The following is an 18,819-nucleotide window of genomic DNA, read 5'->3' as shown; positions in this document are numbered from 1 at the left end:
ACTATAGTCATTTCAAGAGTCTGTATTAAAGAGATCAGACTGTGATTTTTCTTTTTTAGATTCTCTGTTGCTGTTTTAAGCTGAATTTTGTAGCAATAACAAACAAATGTTAGGAAGATAACATTAAAAAAAAACCCTAAGCACATATCGTTTTGAGAGAAAGTCTTTTTTAAACAGAATGAAAACTGAAAAGCAAAGGACAGACTTGGTATCAGCCAGCTACACCACAAGATGAGCGCCCAACAACGGTTAAGCTTCTACAGCTGGAAAGACAAACTTACAAACTAAGACAAAATCCCCCAACCAGTCTGTGATCTGAAGTAATCAGTGTTCCTTAGCGAGATTATGCTGGATTACTTTTTGTAGTTTTAAATACAACAAAGCTTCCCAAAGAGAACACCACAGCCTCCCCAAGCCAGAGAGCATTACCGCACCGCTGCCTGACCACGCACGAGGCCAGCAAAGTCCCCGTTAAAAAGAGAATGGAATATATTGCTCAATCGCGAAAGCGGTTAGAAACATAAATAAGACACTGGGCGACTCTTCACGTCCTCAATGTTTAATTATTTATCTGTTCTCTGTTCTGCAGCTGTAGGTCAGAATTAACTCCTCTGAACTAAATACTGGAGAACTCTTTTGGGGATTTGTACCTTATTCATTTTCAACCGAACACCCAAATTCATTTCAAATTCATACAAGAACTGCAACAGTTTCACCTAAATCAGATTTTCTACAAGTTAAGCACCCCTCCTACACTCAGATGTGATTGTGAAACTACTTTGATCTCTATTCCCAAATTTATTGCTCTGTGTAATCCATGACAAAATATAATGTGATTTACTGTATCTCTATATGACAGCCCAGCAGCTGACAGAACTTAGTAATTTAGCATAAGAAAAAAACCTTCTGGCACCAAAATATACAAATCATAATTGAGGCACTTTAGTATCACATTACAATGAAGCATATGCAGACTGATCATAAGAACTTCAAAACAATTATAATTCTTTCTCACCCATTTAATGAAGGTGGGTTTTATTCCATGACATGTTCTGCAGCTGTAAGCGAGTCATTTTGAACACTTTTGTTTTTTCACATTAAAGACTTTAAAGAACTAATAACATCATTTTACTCCTTTCCTATTTCCCAAACACTCCTTCCCCTCCAAAAAAGAAAAAAGAAAAGAAAAGAAAAAAGCCACCTGCAACATTTCTGTACTATAAAGATATGAAGAAATTGCAAGTAAGTGTAAACAATAACTTCAAATTATGCCTAATTTTAAACATTCAGTAAACGGGTTTTATATTAGTTTGTGGCATTAATAAACAAACACGTTTTCTAAAATAAAACTATAGTGGAAAAATGTAGGTTTCCAAAGAAATAGTGACGCCAGCAGGGATACCACGGACATATTCCACAGAAGGATTTTGCTTTGCTTGCGCTCTCAGGTGTGGAGAACTCGTGGAAGTCATTGCACAAGCGATGCATTACCAAAGACACTTGCAAGAAGAGCAGGAGCACGGAGCTCTCGGCATGGGATGCAGGAGAAATTTCCACTCAGTATTTACTAATTCCAGGTACTGTTGTCATGTCTAAAAGATGGTCGATTATCCCCAGCCTGATTGCATAAATGCAAGCAAGGGCTGAAAGCAGCAGCGATCGCCGCAGGTGCAAGGCTCCAGCAGCAAGGTACCACGCAGGGGATCTGGTCCCTCAGCTCCACCCAGGCCCCCAGAGCAGGTGGTATTCCTTCCAGAAATCGGAAAGAGTTTAAGAATGAACTGGCTGAGCTGTTTTTTGTTTTGTTTTTTTTTTTAAAAAAAAAAAAACAAACTCACATTACAATCAGCTACTACCCTGGAGAAAAGCCAATGTTTTTCCTAATGTTTTAAAGGAGCTAACATACCCTGGAAGAAAAGATAAGCAACTGGTATTCTTCTAATTTACCTATTTTAACAAAAAGCCAAAAATAGTAGTAATCCCCGCCTAGTCCTTTTAGGAACTATTTATGGACCTGCTGTCCATAATACGTTTTAATATTATATGTAATATATTATTAATATAATATTACATCCATGTTTTAATAGAAAAAAGAATTAATTCCATTTTGAACCTGCTGGTACTACCTGCCTCCACAACCTCCAAAGGCAACAAATGCAAGAAGTGCACTCGCTACCCGCTGCGTAAGGAAGCACCTTGCTCAATCCATCTCCTGTTAGTTCCAACAACTACCCCCAAGTCTTGTCCCAGTAAATAACAGTCCTGCATTCACCTCATCCACCACCTTCGTGATTTTGAAAGCCTTGATCTTATGAATATATAATAACGGCTGCAATCCGTCACTGTCTCACTAAATTCCACAGGCATGGAAGTTACAGAAGTAGGTAAAAGCAGAGAGCTCCCAGGTGGAACAACTTCACATGCATAACCTAAATAAGAAGTGGTGTTTGAAACACACTTAGCAAAAAACACCGGAGACAAAAAAAACTGTGAATATCTGTTAGCACAAAGTACCTCATGTGAATGCAAATAAAATGCTATCTGATCTCACCTTCAAATTATTAATGAAAATGTTAAATAGCGAGCCTCATTTTCATGGGTGCATATATTTTTCTACAGTGACATTTATATCAATTACTCTTGGTTACCTCTTGAGCCAGGTTTATATACACAACTAATGGGCAGAAAAGTTTTCTGTTGTTTTCTCTTTGCTTTTCCGAGGTTTTCTTTCTTTCTTTCTTTCTTTTTTTTTTTAAGGAGGTAGTAGTGTAGTAAATCTGTGTGTGAATAACTGAGTCTATTGCTTTGAAGCACCGCCACTAGGGAGAGGGACATGCATTTTATTTAGTCTCATTTGAGTGCAATATCTCTGGGAGATTATTCTACAGTGTTTTTCTTCGTGTTTGGCTCTGCTGATTGAAGACTCCTCCAAACAGCTCCCCTATGGGATGATGCAATTCCTGCGACTGCATTCCTGGTCCACTCTCATCTTTCTTTCTCTTTTCTTTTCTTTGGGAGGAAAAGGGAGCAGGGCAAAAGGCGACACACGAGAGAGGAAATTGGTTTTCTCCCTCATCTGCGAGGGAAATTTTATTGCAAGAGCTGCTGTCTTTTGTGCTCTGTAAAAGTACTATAAAGACAGATTAAATAATCGGCACGTCTTGTGCCAACAGACTAACTTTGCTATACAGATCCTTTTCCTTTTTGAAATACATTTCTTTTTTTCTTGGTCTTTCAGGTTTCTGGCAGAATTTCTCCAACAAAGCCAAAACACCATGATCATTCTCAGTAATATTAGTTGATGGATCACTAACACAATGTGTTAGAATTGCTCAAAAGCCAAATGTAAGCAAATATATACAGACACTGCAACAGAATTATAACAAAACTATTACTATTCGGGAACAGTAGAGCAGAGGTCCTGTAACAGATGTAATAGTTGTCAGATAATAGTGAAAAAATAGTCAAGAGAATAGGGGAATATCCAAGTCCTCTTGGTAAGAAGTACAAACTCTTTAGATTATCCATAGCTATGACAAACAGAACAGGCCTAAGCAAAAGCATCTATATAATACAGAACATTTTAAAATTTCAGCCTCAAAAATGGCGCATATCTGAAAACTAGTGGAGATGCCTTCAGCCAGGAGAAAAACATAAGCCTACATTATAATTAGATACCTATTTAATGATATCATTATACTTGGGAAGTATACACATACACATTTCATAGTTGACCTATTTGCCCCCCTGTAAATAACCAGGGTATCACTGCAAAGAGTGTGAAAACAGTTTGTCTGGGCGCTCATATAAATGAAGCTATCCATACTATGGCTACTAGTGTTCAAGTTAATGAAGTGAAAGGTGTCACCCAGATCAAAGACTCCATCATGCTAAAAAGCCTAAGCAGGAACCTACAGAGTTGCAGCAGAGATGTCCAAGTCCCAGAATATCTCAGATACAAAGATGGAACCATTTTTGGTAGTTAATGAAACATATAGTTAGAGGAAAAACAGCTCGAGAGACTGCATGCACCAATGTAAGTTAATGCAAAGCACGCAATGAAGAATGATTATTCCTTATGAGCAGAAGCAACGTAACTACTTAGAAGAAACTGAATACTGTTAACTGTCTCTTAGAGTATCTCTCAGATCTTTGAAGATGTCATATTCTTTCTCTTCATCTTCTATTTCTGTGCTAGTGCTGAACAAAATATCATCCGTATGAGTATTGACAATAGTGCCAGCATAGATACTGTGAACTAAAGATATTTCCACGTCAGCAAGAGGGAAGTATGCCCAGTGAGCATGTCCGGCTGGAGCGCATCCTCCAGCTGCACCTGGTAGTGAACGAGGCGGCGTCACAAAGCTTGACTATTAAGCAAGGACTGAAACTGTCTGTAGGGCACATTTCCGTACCCTATTTGCAAAATGTACGTGAGCAGAAATTAAGCATTAAGTTATGGGACACCATCTACAGGCTTGTGAAAAAGCCCTTGTTACAGAAACATCATATTACAAAATAATTACAGTAGAATAGTTTGTTTATTAGGGAATTGGTCACTTAGAGACAGAGTACAGCACTCATATCTCATTTATATTCTTTCAAATTTTAGCCTTAATTTTGAACTTCCTGGGCATTTTACTTTTAAGTGGAACTCTATCAGACGTAGGTGGAGTGATTTTACCAACTTTAGACTACAAAACACTGCAACTGCCAAATTTTTTTTAAAATAACAGAAATCTTAGAGTACCACTAACTGCTACATCATTAAAACCTACATGAGCAATGTGCACTACTCTGTCCAGGTTGCACACTGCCTTGGGTTCCCACGTCTCCAAAATGAACTGTTCCACAAAGCTGTGGAAATCAGAAGAATTGCAGTCTAACGACTAAATGTTTGGCTCTCCTCTTTTTGACTACAATTTCATCCTGTAAGCAAATATGTGCGTTAAGTACAGTCAATACACAAAAATGTAAATTACTTCTCCACAAGAAAAGCAGTACTGAAAAAGAATTAGATGTTCTTGGAACCTGCAAAAAGATTTAGCAGGATGAGTCAAAAACCTCTATTTAAGGATAGAAAAGAAGTCAATAAAAGAGCTAAATGTTGAAAAGTATTCAGACAGAGAAAAATCCTCTCTCTCCCGCTCCAGCGGACTCCTGCACGCGGCTCAAAGACGGAGCTTTCTCATGAGCTAGCTGCCGCGTTCCCAGGTTGCTTCCTCCGAGCGCTGCTAGCACGTCTACTGCTCTGGGAGGGTCGTGCTTTCCGAATGCTCGCTTCCCTTGCCAGGAAAATACCACAGATGAATGTTACAAACAGTTACGTTAGCCAAGCTTCACATCTGCACGCACTTAGAAATGCAGTTTGTCGCTTTCTTTCAGAAATTTCTGGCAAACCTGAAAATACGCATAAGCTTTGCGCAGTATGTCACACCTGGCTGGTTGGCACCCGTGCCATAAGTGCTCTTGATGCAACCTATAACACACCTGCCACCCTGCTGCTGCAATTAGTCATTAGCAGAGCCTAAACACAGTAGTATGCATACTATGTTTATTTCTTAAACAGTGTAGGTTTCATTTCATCATAATGAGGTACAACTTGGAATAAAAAATTACCATCATATAATACTCTAATCACTTTATATCAAGAACTGCAAGCAAATTAAATCTATAAAAGCCTTAGAAGAAAATCAAAATCCTACAATTGAACGCAACTGTTCCTCTGAAATGATATTTAAGACTCCTTAATTAATATAAAAGAAATAATTTGGAGAATTTTTCAAGTCATTTTTGTGTTAGGGACTGATAACAGATATTATGAAAGTATCGAAGTCATAAGAACACGATAAGTATCGTTTCAAACTCTCCATGCTACAGTCTTGAGGTTTTTGTCTGATTTGTGTCCAGCATGGCTTCTCTGACCATAAGGATATTAATGCTTGCTGTCCTTAACCGTTAAGGTGGTTGTGCGTTCCAGTGTACAAGGTGAGCAATAAGGTGATCACGTGAGATCAGCTGGTGGAACCTGATCTAACCAAAAGCAAGGCTTAGGATGCAAATCTCTCACAAAACTTGCAACACTGGCCAAGTACGGAGACAAATTAGAAGCGGGGAGAGGGCAAGGGTGCACCTTGTGTCTAGAGACCACATGAGCAAGAGCTCAGGGCACGAGCCCTGGGTTTGCTGGGTGCTGCTTGCAGGTCAGGAGATCCCCTTCTTCCCCTCCGCCAGCACAAAGACATCTCAGAGCCACCAGTGACTCGCCTGCAAAAGTTCCTATGCATCTACATACTAATGTATTTTGGTCAGCTGTAGCTCATTTTTTAAGGAAGTGAAGCTTAAGTGAAAATAATGCCTGCGACAGAGGGGTCACTGGAAAATTAAGGAGTTTTCCCTTTATTATTGTTTCCACAATAACAGATGACATGTTTATTTTTCGTATGGTGTGGGTTACCCAGTGTCATTTGGCAACCTGCTAACCACTCCCATTTATCATTCCCTACTGATTGCAGGACGCAGTAACTGTCACGAAATATATGCTTTTAGAATCACAGCTTCAAAAACATTACTGCACGACTTTTATTGTGTAACCTGCTGGCATTATATACTGAAATCACAAACAGAATGAATCAGATAAAATGGTATGACAATAGTCAATGTGCTGTCTTAGAAGTTGAAAACATACAAGATTTTAAGCAACAGAAAAATAAAGACCCCAGTGAAACAGATTATATCTATTGGGTTTTTTAGTCAACTCTTCTATATTTATATAAATATTTTCATGATCACGCATAGAATTGACATGAAGAATTGGGCAAACTAAAGAAAAGTTGAAGTCTTGTGTGAAGAGTCAAAGAATTTCATAATATACTTAAAAAAGAGCAAAAGCGTCAGCTCAGCTTCTCCCCACAAGGCCCCCACGCTTTAGAGCGGAGCATCCCACCCGCTCAAGCTCGTGAGCACTTCCAATGCGACTCGCTCCCTTAATCTCTTCCCCTCACTCTCCTTCCTCCCATCCCTGCCACAGCAGGGTTATGGGAAGGGAAAACTGCTGGGATCCTGTGTCTCCTCCTATTAACTTCTATTTCAACTTTTTCTTTTCAAAAGTTTTAGTCAATTTTTTCTATTTCGTCACGTTCAAGCGAACAACAATCCATAGTCACATGAAGCAATACACACAGAAATCAATACTACTCAAAAAACAGGCCACAGAGGAGGAAGATCCTTCACTCGGGAATGGGCTGACCTTCAGGAAATCTGGAAAGTCGCATGCTTACAACTAAACAGCAAAATTCAGCTGCCCATTGGATTTTTAAGCAAACTTTACAGAGGTGGCAAAACCAACCATCTTAATTTAAGACAAATTTTCTGCCATTTATGCTAAATTTCAAAGTAACAAGATTTACTAGGAAAACAAAAAGACTTTTAAAAACAAATTTCAAGATTCGTGCTGCAATTAAGGTGCTTTTTCTTTTCCCAGATAAAATCTCCTTCAAAGTTCTGTGGACTTTAATAGGATCATGATTTCAACTAATTTAGCTTAAACTGTTACTTTTGAGCTTCAGATGGAGCTTGCCCTCTAAGCTACTTTGACTTTTGGACTTTGTGGCCACTTTCCACAGCTCTTCTTTTGGAAGATAGAAGTGAAGACTTTCCAACAAAGAAATTTCTGTTCTTGTTCTTTACTCAACATGTGCTCTTCTGATTAGAGATAAAAATAAAGGAAGCTAAATAAAAAAGATATATATACATAATTTTCAATAGCTGTTAATACAGCTTAAAATCAGTACTTTTATTTGGAAAAATAGAAAAAACAACAAATTTTAAAAAAGAATATTCCTGACAGAAATGACAGTTCAAGACTATTAAAGATATTTTCCTATGAAGGATTATTTGTAACTTTAATTTGAGGATGTAAAGAAGTTAACTTTTCTTTTGCTATACTACACATGTAAAAAAAGATCAAAGAAAGAAAAGAATTGAGATTCAAATTCCATTTTTAAGCAAAAATGACAATGTCTTCCTGAGTTAAAATTAATCCTTTAATGATGAATTTCAAAGGTTTAAATACTTTCTGTGACCTTGGCTTTAAATAATTATGCCAAGCAGAGCTTTCCTTACATTCAGAAAAGATTCTGAATTGTTGATCACAGCCATTTTAATGGCTTCAGGCTGGCTGATTTCCAACATAATCCTCCAAATGCTGTTTAAAATTACAGACCAAGAACCTGACGCAGGTAAATGAAATGTCAGATCCACAAAGGCGCTCAAACAGCACATGCATAGTGTTAATTTGTGCCACTATACATCACTTTGCAATAAAATGTACCCTTTATTACATTAATACATGCAAAAGATTCTTAAACAAGTATATGCTTACAGAAATGCAGAGTTTACCATAAATATTAAGTATGTTTTTAAGCTTAGGTTTTGAAATAAAGCTAACATGTTATAGTTCCCAACATCTCTAATGTGGCAAAATACTTGAATTTGTGAAGCCTGTACAGGGCAATTCTCAGCAGCTGGTTTGAGGAGGCAGCGTCAGTGCCGCAATGGGCTAACACAGACCCGGCCGAACAGAACGGGGACAGAGGCCTAGAGGCACCTGAAACGCTGATTTTATTTTCAAACATTTCACACAGTGCTTCAATCAATACACACAAGCAAGCAAGAGTAGACCAACCATTGCTAGTAACCAGACCTATTTTGCTTGGGGTTTTAGCCTGAACTTTTTTCCCCTAAAGGGCCTTTCCTCTTTTTGATAGAGGGAGGGGAAAGAAGCTGATTTAGGCAGAACCTCCCCTTTCTGGTCTACCTATTTCAATGAAAGAGTGATTAGCCTAGTCCTTGGCCAAGTTTGCCTTTGAAATCATCTGGATTTAAGATCACTTCCACTACCGAGTACTGCCCACTTGTTTGGCTCTGTTCAGCTCAAGGGTGCTGCCGCAGCAGCGCTCTCACAAACCAGCTACACCAGCAATCACTACCATTACACGTTCAAATACAAGTAGTCTTTCATTATAGGACCACAACATTTTCCATACTCACGCAGTGATTGTGGCATCCAATGTCAGATCTCCAGCATGCTGCTTTGTTTTTTAAACTCAAGTGACCCCTGAACATTTTTCCTTAATAAAACTTAATTTATGTGACTTTTTGGATGATTGCTCCCCTTTTACCACGCCATGAGACGCACGCCAGGTGAATCTCTTACCTTTTCCAAGGCCTTCTCTGTTTCTGCAGCATGTAACTTCTTCAGGTCTAATGCCATTTTTTCTGCCTCTGCTTTAAGCTTATGCACTGCTGCCTCGTGCTCTCGAGCTGCCCTCTGCTTTTCTTCTTCCCGCAGAAGGCTCAGCTCCACCAGCTGCTGCTTCCGCTGAGCATTCACCTGCATAAGCTCTTCCCTCAGCTTGTGCACTTGGGTCTCCATATCACAGATAACCTGAAATGAAGAACAAATAAGGTAAAAAAATAAATAATTAAAAAGCCCCTTGATTTCCTCAGACAGGCTTTTAGTTAGGGTGAAAAGAGGATTCTCTATCCCTCTCCTTCACCTCTTTTCTTCCTCTTGTCCTCTTCTTCCTACACGCAGATGAATGTGGCTCCCTCCTGCCCAAAGCATGGATGGAGCAAGGAGTTTACTTTTTCTGAGGAGGCAGCATATGAAGAAATTTAGGTTTGCACCTGTAATCACTTTCATTTTGCAACACTTCTTCATTCCTTCCCCAGTCTTCTGCCTTTGCATTTTCTTCCATACTCATGCATAAAATTACAGCTCAGTTAGGCAGGAGGGATCTGAATGAAGAGGGGAGAAGCTAAAATTTCACCTCCTCTTCACTGCCTTCGCAATGACCCCAGATGCAGCATATGAGCAAGCAAATATTACATGACTTAAAAACACACACTACAAACTACGTATGATGCTCGCAGCTGTTTTTGTTCCTCAAGAAATGATCTGCCACCTTTTAATGGGGATATCAGTATATAATCAGTCATTCATCACTCATTGTTACAGATCATATACCGTGCTTCCTCGTGAGGCTGATGTGCACAAGGAATGAACCCAAGTCCATCAGGTGAAGAAAGCAGAGCACTTTAGGAAAGGACATGAACAGATGACGTGGGTAGATGCAGAACTCTTCAGACTCCGTGAATTCAGTATAGCTAATGACACAGACTGCAGAATTCACAGGTCTCTGATGTACTTACAGGTCACCCTTCGATCCTTGGCAGCAAAATACTGTGAGCTGCAAGGGGACACAGGGACGCAGGGACAACAGTGCCACAGCAGTGCAGCAGGAAGCCATCTCCCTGCCAGGTGGGAAGCCAGGACTGACTTAAAAGTGTGAAGAGTGGAAGTTATACGCTGTAAATCTGTTATGGGAAAATGGGTTATCCTTGAAGTACACAGAACATACGTCGTTACTCTATAGCAGCAGTAAAGTACGCATTACTTCAGATTTACGCTTGCATTACTTAAATTTCTAACTGCATTTCTTTTGCAGCTTCTTAAATGAAGTACAAGTGCATTCTGCATCTGTGAAGTAAAACTGTCATCCTCATAGCTACCTGCAATATACTGACCTTGCAAACACTGATGTTTTAATTCATAAATATAGTTCTGAAAAAGAATACAACACAGTATCTCTATAACTTCCTTCCTTCCCCTTTTTCTCCCCGTCTCCCAAGTAACTTGGCAGTTCCCTGGAACTCATAAAGGATGCGATAACAGCGAGGTGACAAACCGATGCCCTACCACACATGGTAGGGGATTCAGCTCAAGTTTACTACAAGTTTCATAAGAAAATCTGCTTTAAAATTACTGTATTTTTTAAAGTCCCATTGGCGCTCCTAGAGCTCTGAGCTGATCTCTCTAACTCCTGTTTTTCTTCTTCAGACATTTTTACTATAGCATCTGTATTCAGCTGAACTATTTATTTGCCATGTCTGAGATTTATGACATATCTTTGAAAAATGAAATATTCATTTCTGACCAAAGTTGGGAAGTGGATGACATCAGAAATATTGCCTAGAATATGAATATACCAAGATAGATTGTTATGATAAATACAGTGATCTGAGAGAGAAAATTGAGGGTTGAAAGCTTGCCTATTTTTTCAAATTATTTGAACTATATGGTGTTACAAAAGCCAGGATGATGTCTCCCTTCAAACCTTCAACTGTGTCCTTAGACTATCACAGCTAAAACACATATTAAATAATAAAATATTAACCACCTCAGAAACTTATCAAAGACTTGCTTTATCTTTCCATGCTTTCTTAATTACTCATGGGCATTACTCCCCAGCACGTCAAAGGTAAATTTCTGGGTATGTGCAGAGATGAGCACGTCATTTGTATACGAAAGTACAACACAGGCCACATACTTTAGCTATATCAGCATTATTTCAAACATATGCTCCATATAGTGTAATCTGCACTACATCCTTTTCTTCCTTTCCTGTTCCTTTCTCTACACACGCTTAATTTTTAAATAGATCTGTATACAGGCTAAAAGGTAAATTACATTTTAGTATATCATCTACTACATACTTTTATAATTCTTCTGGAAATAGCTTTACCTCAAGGTCATAACTAAGTGTTAGAGTAACTGGCTTTTATTTAACTAAGGAAATATTACTTTGATGAAGATAATGGCAATAATTTCTAAATAACATGCAGTATATTTTATTTTAAGTTTTATATCTTATGGACTTTTCACAACTCAGAAGCATGTCGCCTTCGGGCTTTTCTGCTAATGCTAGGGTGATGTGCTCTGAGCTCTCAAGTGACATTTACAGCATTTGTTTTTTTTAATAGCCCTTCCAATGCAAGTCCTGCCTGGAATAGTAACAGTTATCTTCCAAAGGGCAAAAGCTCTTTTTGAAAGCCAAATCCCCCTCCACCACCACTTTTTCTTTTTTTTTTTTTTTTTTTAAACAAAATACTTTCTTGAACTTCCTCCCCCTCACCCCCAAAGTGGAAGTTTAAGATATTTCATCCCTCAAAAGATTCCTAAAAGGTTTGACAAAACATTTAGGATTAGGAACCAAGAAAACCTCCTAGAATGCAAAGAAAATTCATTCATAAATCATATCACAAGCCAAAACGGAGACCGGGTGAAATCCTGAGTCAACTGTTTTTTCTTCCTGCTTTGCTTCATTCTATGTTCAAGAATTCTGATACAAGAGCATGAGAAAATTTAATAGCACAACATAACATTTTCTAGTGGCACATGGTGATTCTAAAGATTCAGATTTTAAACAGGGAGCCAAAAGACAGTAGGCTGAACGGTACAAGCAAAGTAGCAATAATTAATATGCAAAGCAGTATTAATGTTGGACCTACTAGATGGCAAAACCCGATTTGGTTCCATTAGGAAAGAAGAAAGACTCTGAAGACGGGGTGATGGCAGCGAAACTAATATGATTAAAGGAGTCCTTTTGGAGCAACTTCACTGCTAGTAAGATGATGTTAAGAGACATCTAATCTCTCCAAACTGACTGGAAAAAGCTTACATTGACAAGAACTGTGTCTGTGATCCCCAATTACTTTAAAATAAGTCTAGTTCTCACAGCCAGATTTTTTTTTCCATAAACAAAGTCACTGGCAAAAGTAGCTTACAAGCGAACAACTTGCTGGATAAGACAACTTTATGTGACATGGATATCTTAAAACTATTGAAGGAAATGAATCCCAAACTTTCCATCACTAAGATTCTGCTATTCCAGATGCCAGGTTTAATAGACTACTATTAGACTTAAATGTGGGCGAATTAGCATTAGCAGAAAAAGCCTAAGATGACATATTTCTCAGCTGTGAAAAGTCTGTGAAATATAAAACTTAAGAGCAACTGGCCTTCCTTAACAATACTAGAAAAAAAATAAAGATACAATGATAAAATCTCACTCCTCATGCCTGAGATCTGAAAGCATGTTGTTTTCTTTTTGTTTGTAGAACTGAACCCTGTTTATCAGTATTAATTTGTTATTTTTTTCTAACAGCTCAAACCTAGGTTTTTGAACCATGTCTACCAAACTGTTTGCATGGTCCCAGCAAAAACCCGCATATAAGAACTACTGTGAGAAACACCAGTCTTAGACACTCCACCTGAACTAATTATCTGCTAAATAAAAGGCTTACACATTAAAAAAAGAAGACTTCACAGCATATAACAGGTCTACAGTGTTATTGCTACTTACTACGATTTCAGTTGTATAGGTATGAGTAAATGAAAAATTTTACAGGGGTCTTTTTTACAAAGAAGACTGAAGTTCATAGTAATTCCATGGTATGGCCATACCATAGCAGCATAACCCAAACAAGAAGCTATTTTGTAAAATGACTGCTAATCAGCATAAAGGAAAACAAACAGGAAGAAAACACTAGCTTAGAGAATATCCCAGATGAACAAAAATACAAGTACATAAAGTATGTTACAGGGCAGAGATTTCATATGGATTTACATGGTATACTTGCATGTACGCATATGCACATATCACAGTCATACAGCTGAAGAAACGACTAGCCAAGATGGAGATTTCTATTTCTGTTTCAAAGGAGTAACTTAGAATAACTAAGAATATCTGTGCTGAAATAGTGTCATAAAAAGGGTGGGTCATAAGCCCACAGCAATTTGCCTGTAGGGAGAAAATAGACTTGAAAGAAAAAAAGAAAGAAGGTTGTTCACTCAGTCTGGCCTATTTAAAACACCAATAAAATGTAGTGCATGTTATTTGGAAGGAAAACATGTGCTCTTAATTTTAAGAAGTAAATTGCATAACAAGATATAAAGCTGGCAAAAAGTTTAAATTGAAATCTACTGCTGAAGTCTCAAACTGCTACAGTGACATGCAATGGAGATGAAAAATGGACTGAATGACTAACAGTCCAACCAGAAAAAGTATATTCCCTTCGTTTTTCAGGAGCTCCTACTGCAACCACATGAAGCATTTATTTGGATCCATCTCTAAGGAAGAGACTGGAGCATGACTGACTATTTTATATTCCCAGGGACAGAATTCATATATTCCATTCTCTCTTTCAATATATTCACACTAAACCACATTCACCCCATCCCCATATTTAATTTCAAATAGTGTTGAGGGCATTTTAAACCCACAGAAACAAGGAAATGCAGAGTTAAGATAAAATCCACTCTTAAAGTATTCCCAGAGGCTCAGATTTAAAGTGATTTAGGTGATGCTTCAGTTGCACTTACAGTAAGCAAGTGACTAATACCTCCCAACAGATGAGGTTGCAATAAGACTTCATTGCTCTACACTCAAGGCACTGAACTAATGCGTCACTTTTGAAAACTACTGCGTTTCTTGAGTGGATCGTGATAACCCTTCAGATCGAGAGTTTCAGAAGTACTCTGCATGGGGCTAACTCGCCTTCAGTGGGAGACTGCTGCCTAGCTCTCAATCCACTGCGCTTAACTTTGCTTGTAACATTAAAAAATTCTGAGCAGTTCCACTGACTTACTTCCCACGTGAACTCAGCATAGGTGAGCACAATGATCCTTTCTAGGACTATAAACCAAAACGTTAGTCCATAAGCTACTACCCTATGTGAACCATCGACATGCAGCTTCTGCCTCTGCATGCCAATACCTGCTCAGCATTTTCTCACCTGGAAGAACATTAAAATTAATGAATATTATAACAGTACGCCGTGCTAAATCATCAGCTGTAGTCTTCTAAAAGGGAGATTTGTTTCTTGCTATGCTGGCTTGATGGGAGAGAGATGGATGAGGTATTTGGAGCATTTGTTATTGGACAGTGGCTTATTTATGAAAGATCAGCCCAGTCAAGGGAAAGGAAGTCTGCAATAAAAACAAATCTGACTTTGATGATGAAGAAGAATTAAAAGGAAAACAAGGAACAAAGTAAGAAAAACCTGATTCAGTGGTGCCAATGACACTCTTACTGCACAAGCTCAGTCCAGCGTGGCTGGAGAGGTGAGCAAAATACCCTCTCCCAGGCAGCACAGCAGCTGGTGACATATTTATCACTAAATACCTGAGAACAGAGCATTAGTTGAAAATGGGAGTCCAAATGACTTCAACTTTCTTACTAATAAGCACAGCTTTATAAAGTGCTGATAAACAAATGAGACAAGTTTCTCCCCATCACAAGAATAAGCAACGTTTCTAACATAAAAGAACTCTAAAAAAGTAAACAAATACTATTTGTCTGCAGCTCTAAGCTAAGAAAAAAAGTAAAACTGTAAGAACTTCAAAGACATTTAATGTTGGTTTGTGTTTAAAATGAAAATTGGTTTACATTAGCAAGTCTTACTACTGCACTTTCAGTAAGTCACAACAGCTGGTCTTGCACCTGATTTCTGGTTTTAAGCAGCCAGTCCCATGACTTTCACATTTAAGAGATAAGAGAGTTAGGCAACTATGAGCAGTATCTAAGGGAGGATCTTTGCAGCTCTCTGATCCAACCGGCATTTAATGGCATTTTTGTCCACAATGCGCCGTGCCGATACACGTCTCGGTACCTGCTCGTCTCCCTGCCGGCGGCATGTCAATTGGCCGGTTCAGCAGCTAAATCTGGGGCTGCTTGGGAAGGTGACAGTGACACAAAAGGTCTGCAGCAGGGCTGCGCGCAGGAACCTTGCTGCTGGAGCTACGCTCTGTGTCTGAAGGGATAGCAAATCCAAACTGACACTTTAAAACAATTTTGAATTAGCAACAGTCATTAACATTTAGTAACTTAAGTAGTCTTAATGCCATCTTCTAAATACAGTTTTATAATTGACTCATTCAACTCCATTTTAATCAACTATACTAAAAAGATTTTCAATAATATGGCAACTTCAATTAAAATATGCTAAGAACTTCTTATCTGCTTCTTCCTGTGACTGTTAAAATCACTATTTGTCAATATTATGAATCCTTGGATATATAGGTAGAAAATAAGCTTGGGAACATAGCAGTATATGAAAGACTATATTTTAAATATCCTACCAAATAGTAAGCAGCAAGAAGCTTCATAGGGATCCTATCACAAGGTATAAAGAGCTGAGTCTTTAGGAGACATCTCTGAGTATCAACCCCAGGCAATCAACAAAACTGCAAGGAAAAAGAAAACTCTATTTGGGTAGTGACTGATAAGAACGAACAGGATGGGAGAGGAAAACAGAATCAATACAGCAATTTCAAGGCAAAATATGCAAGGTTTTAACACATACCTGCAGAATAATGGCTAAGGTTGGTGAGTTTGCTGGCTAATGTTGGTGAGCTTTCTGCAATTATTCTTTTACTACCGGAGAAAGTTTTAAAATATTCTTGCTGTCTTTTTTTCCCCCTCAAGAAGTAATGTCAAATGCCAAGTGAGAAACGCATCGATCTGCAAGGAAAACTACTCCGCAAATGTCATGCACATTATCACATGGGTAATGATGTGGCAGAGCACAAATTAACAGGGATAAGTAATAAACAGCTATTTACTTTCACAGCACAATCTATTACACTGTCAAGTTTAAATGCCTTTGGGTAAGAACACATAGGCCCATAAAAATGGTAATTAAGAGAGCAGATAAATAAGAGGGTGTGAAATGAAGTGAAAATGAGCAACAGTTCAATGAGCACGAGATAGGTTTCTGCTAAGAGTGTTTTCAAAAACCAGGAGCTACTGCGGGACTGGTTCTTCAGGAGCCACTCAGCGAAGCAGAGGAGCTCTGCTAGCACTGCCGCTAACGATGGCATGATTAACCCTGGTCACTAGTCTACAGCTTCCAGGAAGCACTAAAGTATCAGCAAAGGTAAAACTCCAAAACAGAAAGAGATTCATGAAATATTACATAAATATCCAATAACATGTATACTTGTTTCCTCATTTTTGTGGAAAAGAAGTCTGTTCATAATGTTGCACAACTTGTTAAATAGAGGACATCTTTATCTTATATAGGAGCACATTTCAGTGATGGGATGAAGTTATTAATACGTTCATAGATCAAGTGTTCGTAAACCAAAGTTATATTCACTACCCAGCACAGCATACAAAGAGCAGCTGTTCTCTAGATTCGAACAGATGAATGTTTGGTGTCAAAAAAATGTAGGTAAGAGTAGTACAGATGGCCACCAGAATACTAATTGTAAAACGTTTGCTGTTCAGCTGTGTGTATCTGAATCCCCGTATTACAGGGCTAATGCAAAGGTATAACTACATCTCAGCACCATCCTGGCTTTTCTCACCTTCGCAAATGTACCTCCGACATCTCTTCTGAAAACTTCCACTTGAACTTGCAAAATAAGGTGTTGAGCTGCTAAGTTACATATTTCTTCTATTAATTTTAACAGCATTAAGCTGCTTTTAAACATCAAACTTCCTCTGTAAAATCCTTTACTTAAGACTTCTTTAATATTGTGCATGCTCTGAAGAATATCTAACATTTGTGAATCTGATAAAAGTATATTCAAAATAAACAAGGTTATTTTATATTCTACTAGGGTGTTATTTGGGGGCAGGGGTAGCTTTAACACCACCATACCTGTTCAGTGTTAGCTGTAGGCAAATTTTTGCTCTTTTCTTCATGTTCAAACTATGGTCCACTTCATTTTTTTTTCATCTCCTGCACTTAACACCATCCCAAGAAGTGTCCAGCACCACTTAAGATTGGATATATGGGCTTGGATTTTATTTCTTAGTAATGCCCTTGTCGTATCTTGTCTACTCTTGCTCTACAACTTACAAATTTTCCTGAAACATGACAGAACTGTTGACTCATGAAGGACAATAAAGAGAAGTTACCTTCTGCACAAAAAAAAAAAAAAAAAAAAAAAAAAAAAAAAGAACCTATCCATGTCATTCTTACAGAAAAACATGCTTATACAACATTCTTGTAGGTAATTTAAACTCCAGACTGTTCATTAACTTTGCCACATATTTCTGAAGGCTGAAAAGAAATATGCAAGGCAGAGGTATCAAAAGTTGCATTAAAACAGTGGCAACATTCTCCTTTCTACATCTACAACTACATTTGAGAAAGGGGCAGCAGATTGTCAAGATCTGCTGTGACATGTGGCATCAAGCAAAGATATAAATTTTGATCTTTTTTTCCCAACAGAAGTGCACAGGAATAGATCTGGACTTCTAAAGCAGCCAGTTAGCTGCCTAAATCACAGTACACGTCAATGGGATTTAAGCTACAAACTACTGGGCTTTTAAAAAGAAGGAAGAGAAAGAGAGAAAGGAAATCAGACATCCATTTGAACATCTCCACAAAGAGCTTAAAATTAACAGAGCTTATTTTGACTTCTTAATTTACATAAGTACACTTGATTCTAATTTAGTTAACAGCAGCTAGAAAGCAGAACTTCATATAGGTTGGCTATTGTCCCTGCCTTCCTAATAAGAGGGGTTTTCGTCAAATGGAAGAACATCAAGCCTGCATGGGGAAGAGATGAGACTGGAACTAAATAATAAGGCACACTTGCGAGGGAAAGGATTACTTACCAAGTTGAAACTGAGATAAATGCAATTAAATTACATAATTAACAGTTCTAAATCTAGAAAAAAATTGGCCCTCTTGCCTGGAAGAGAACTTCCAGATCAGTTTCATACTATTTGACTTGATTTTCTTTATTTCCTTTAAAATAGTGAGTCAGCAATGAAAACAGACAGTACTCTCTTTCTTTTATCTGTTGAAAGAAATGTTTACAATTTTATTTGTTTGTACAAACAAAATTTGTTTTGTTGCCTTGATTTGATCAAGGCTCTACTAATAGACTTCAGTGGAAATGACTAGATGGAAGATGCTTCCTTATGTCTTTCTGAAAACATTTTTGAGAACAGAATA

General features: G+C 38.1%; 1 protein-coding gene across 9 annotated transcripts in view; it reads right to left on the bottom strand.

Moving 5' to 3' along the window:
* Window positions 1–18,819, bottom strand: part of CEP112 (centrosomal protein 112) — a 182,232-nt gene that overhangs the window by 56,477 nt on the left and 106,936 nt on the right. For 8 of the 9 annotated variants that reach the window (XM_064522758.1, XM_064522757.1, XM_064522762.1 and 5 more), the window contains one exon: window positions 9,218–9,448. In XM_064522758.1, the coding sequence (XP_064378828.1) occupies window positions 9,218–9,448 (231 nt within the window). Of the gene's footprint in view, window positions 1–7,670; window positions 7,731–9,217; window positions 9,449–18,819 lie in introns of those variants that run through there. The other variant, XM_064522764.1, reaches the window with a different exon arrangement.

Source organism: Dromaius novaehollandiae, chromosome 18, assembly GCF_036370855.1.
Source record: "Dromaius novaehollandiae isolate bDroNov1 chromosome 18, bDroNov1.hap1, whole genome shotgun sequence".
Classification (NCBI taxonomy): domain Eukaryota; kingdom Metazoa; phylum Chordata; class Aves; order Casuariiformes; family Dromaiidae; genus Dromaius; species Dromaius novaehollandiae.
The sequence above is the reverse complement of the archived record's forward strand: the minus strand, read 5'-3'. Positions and strand labels throughout refer to the sequence as shown.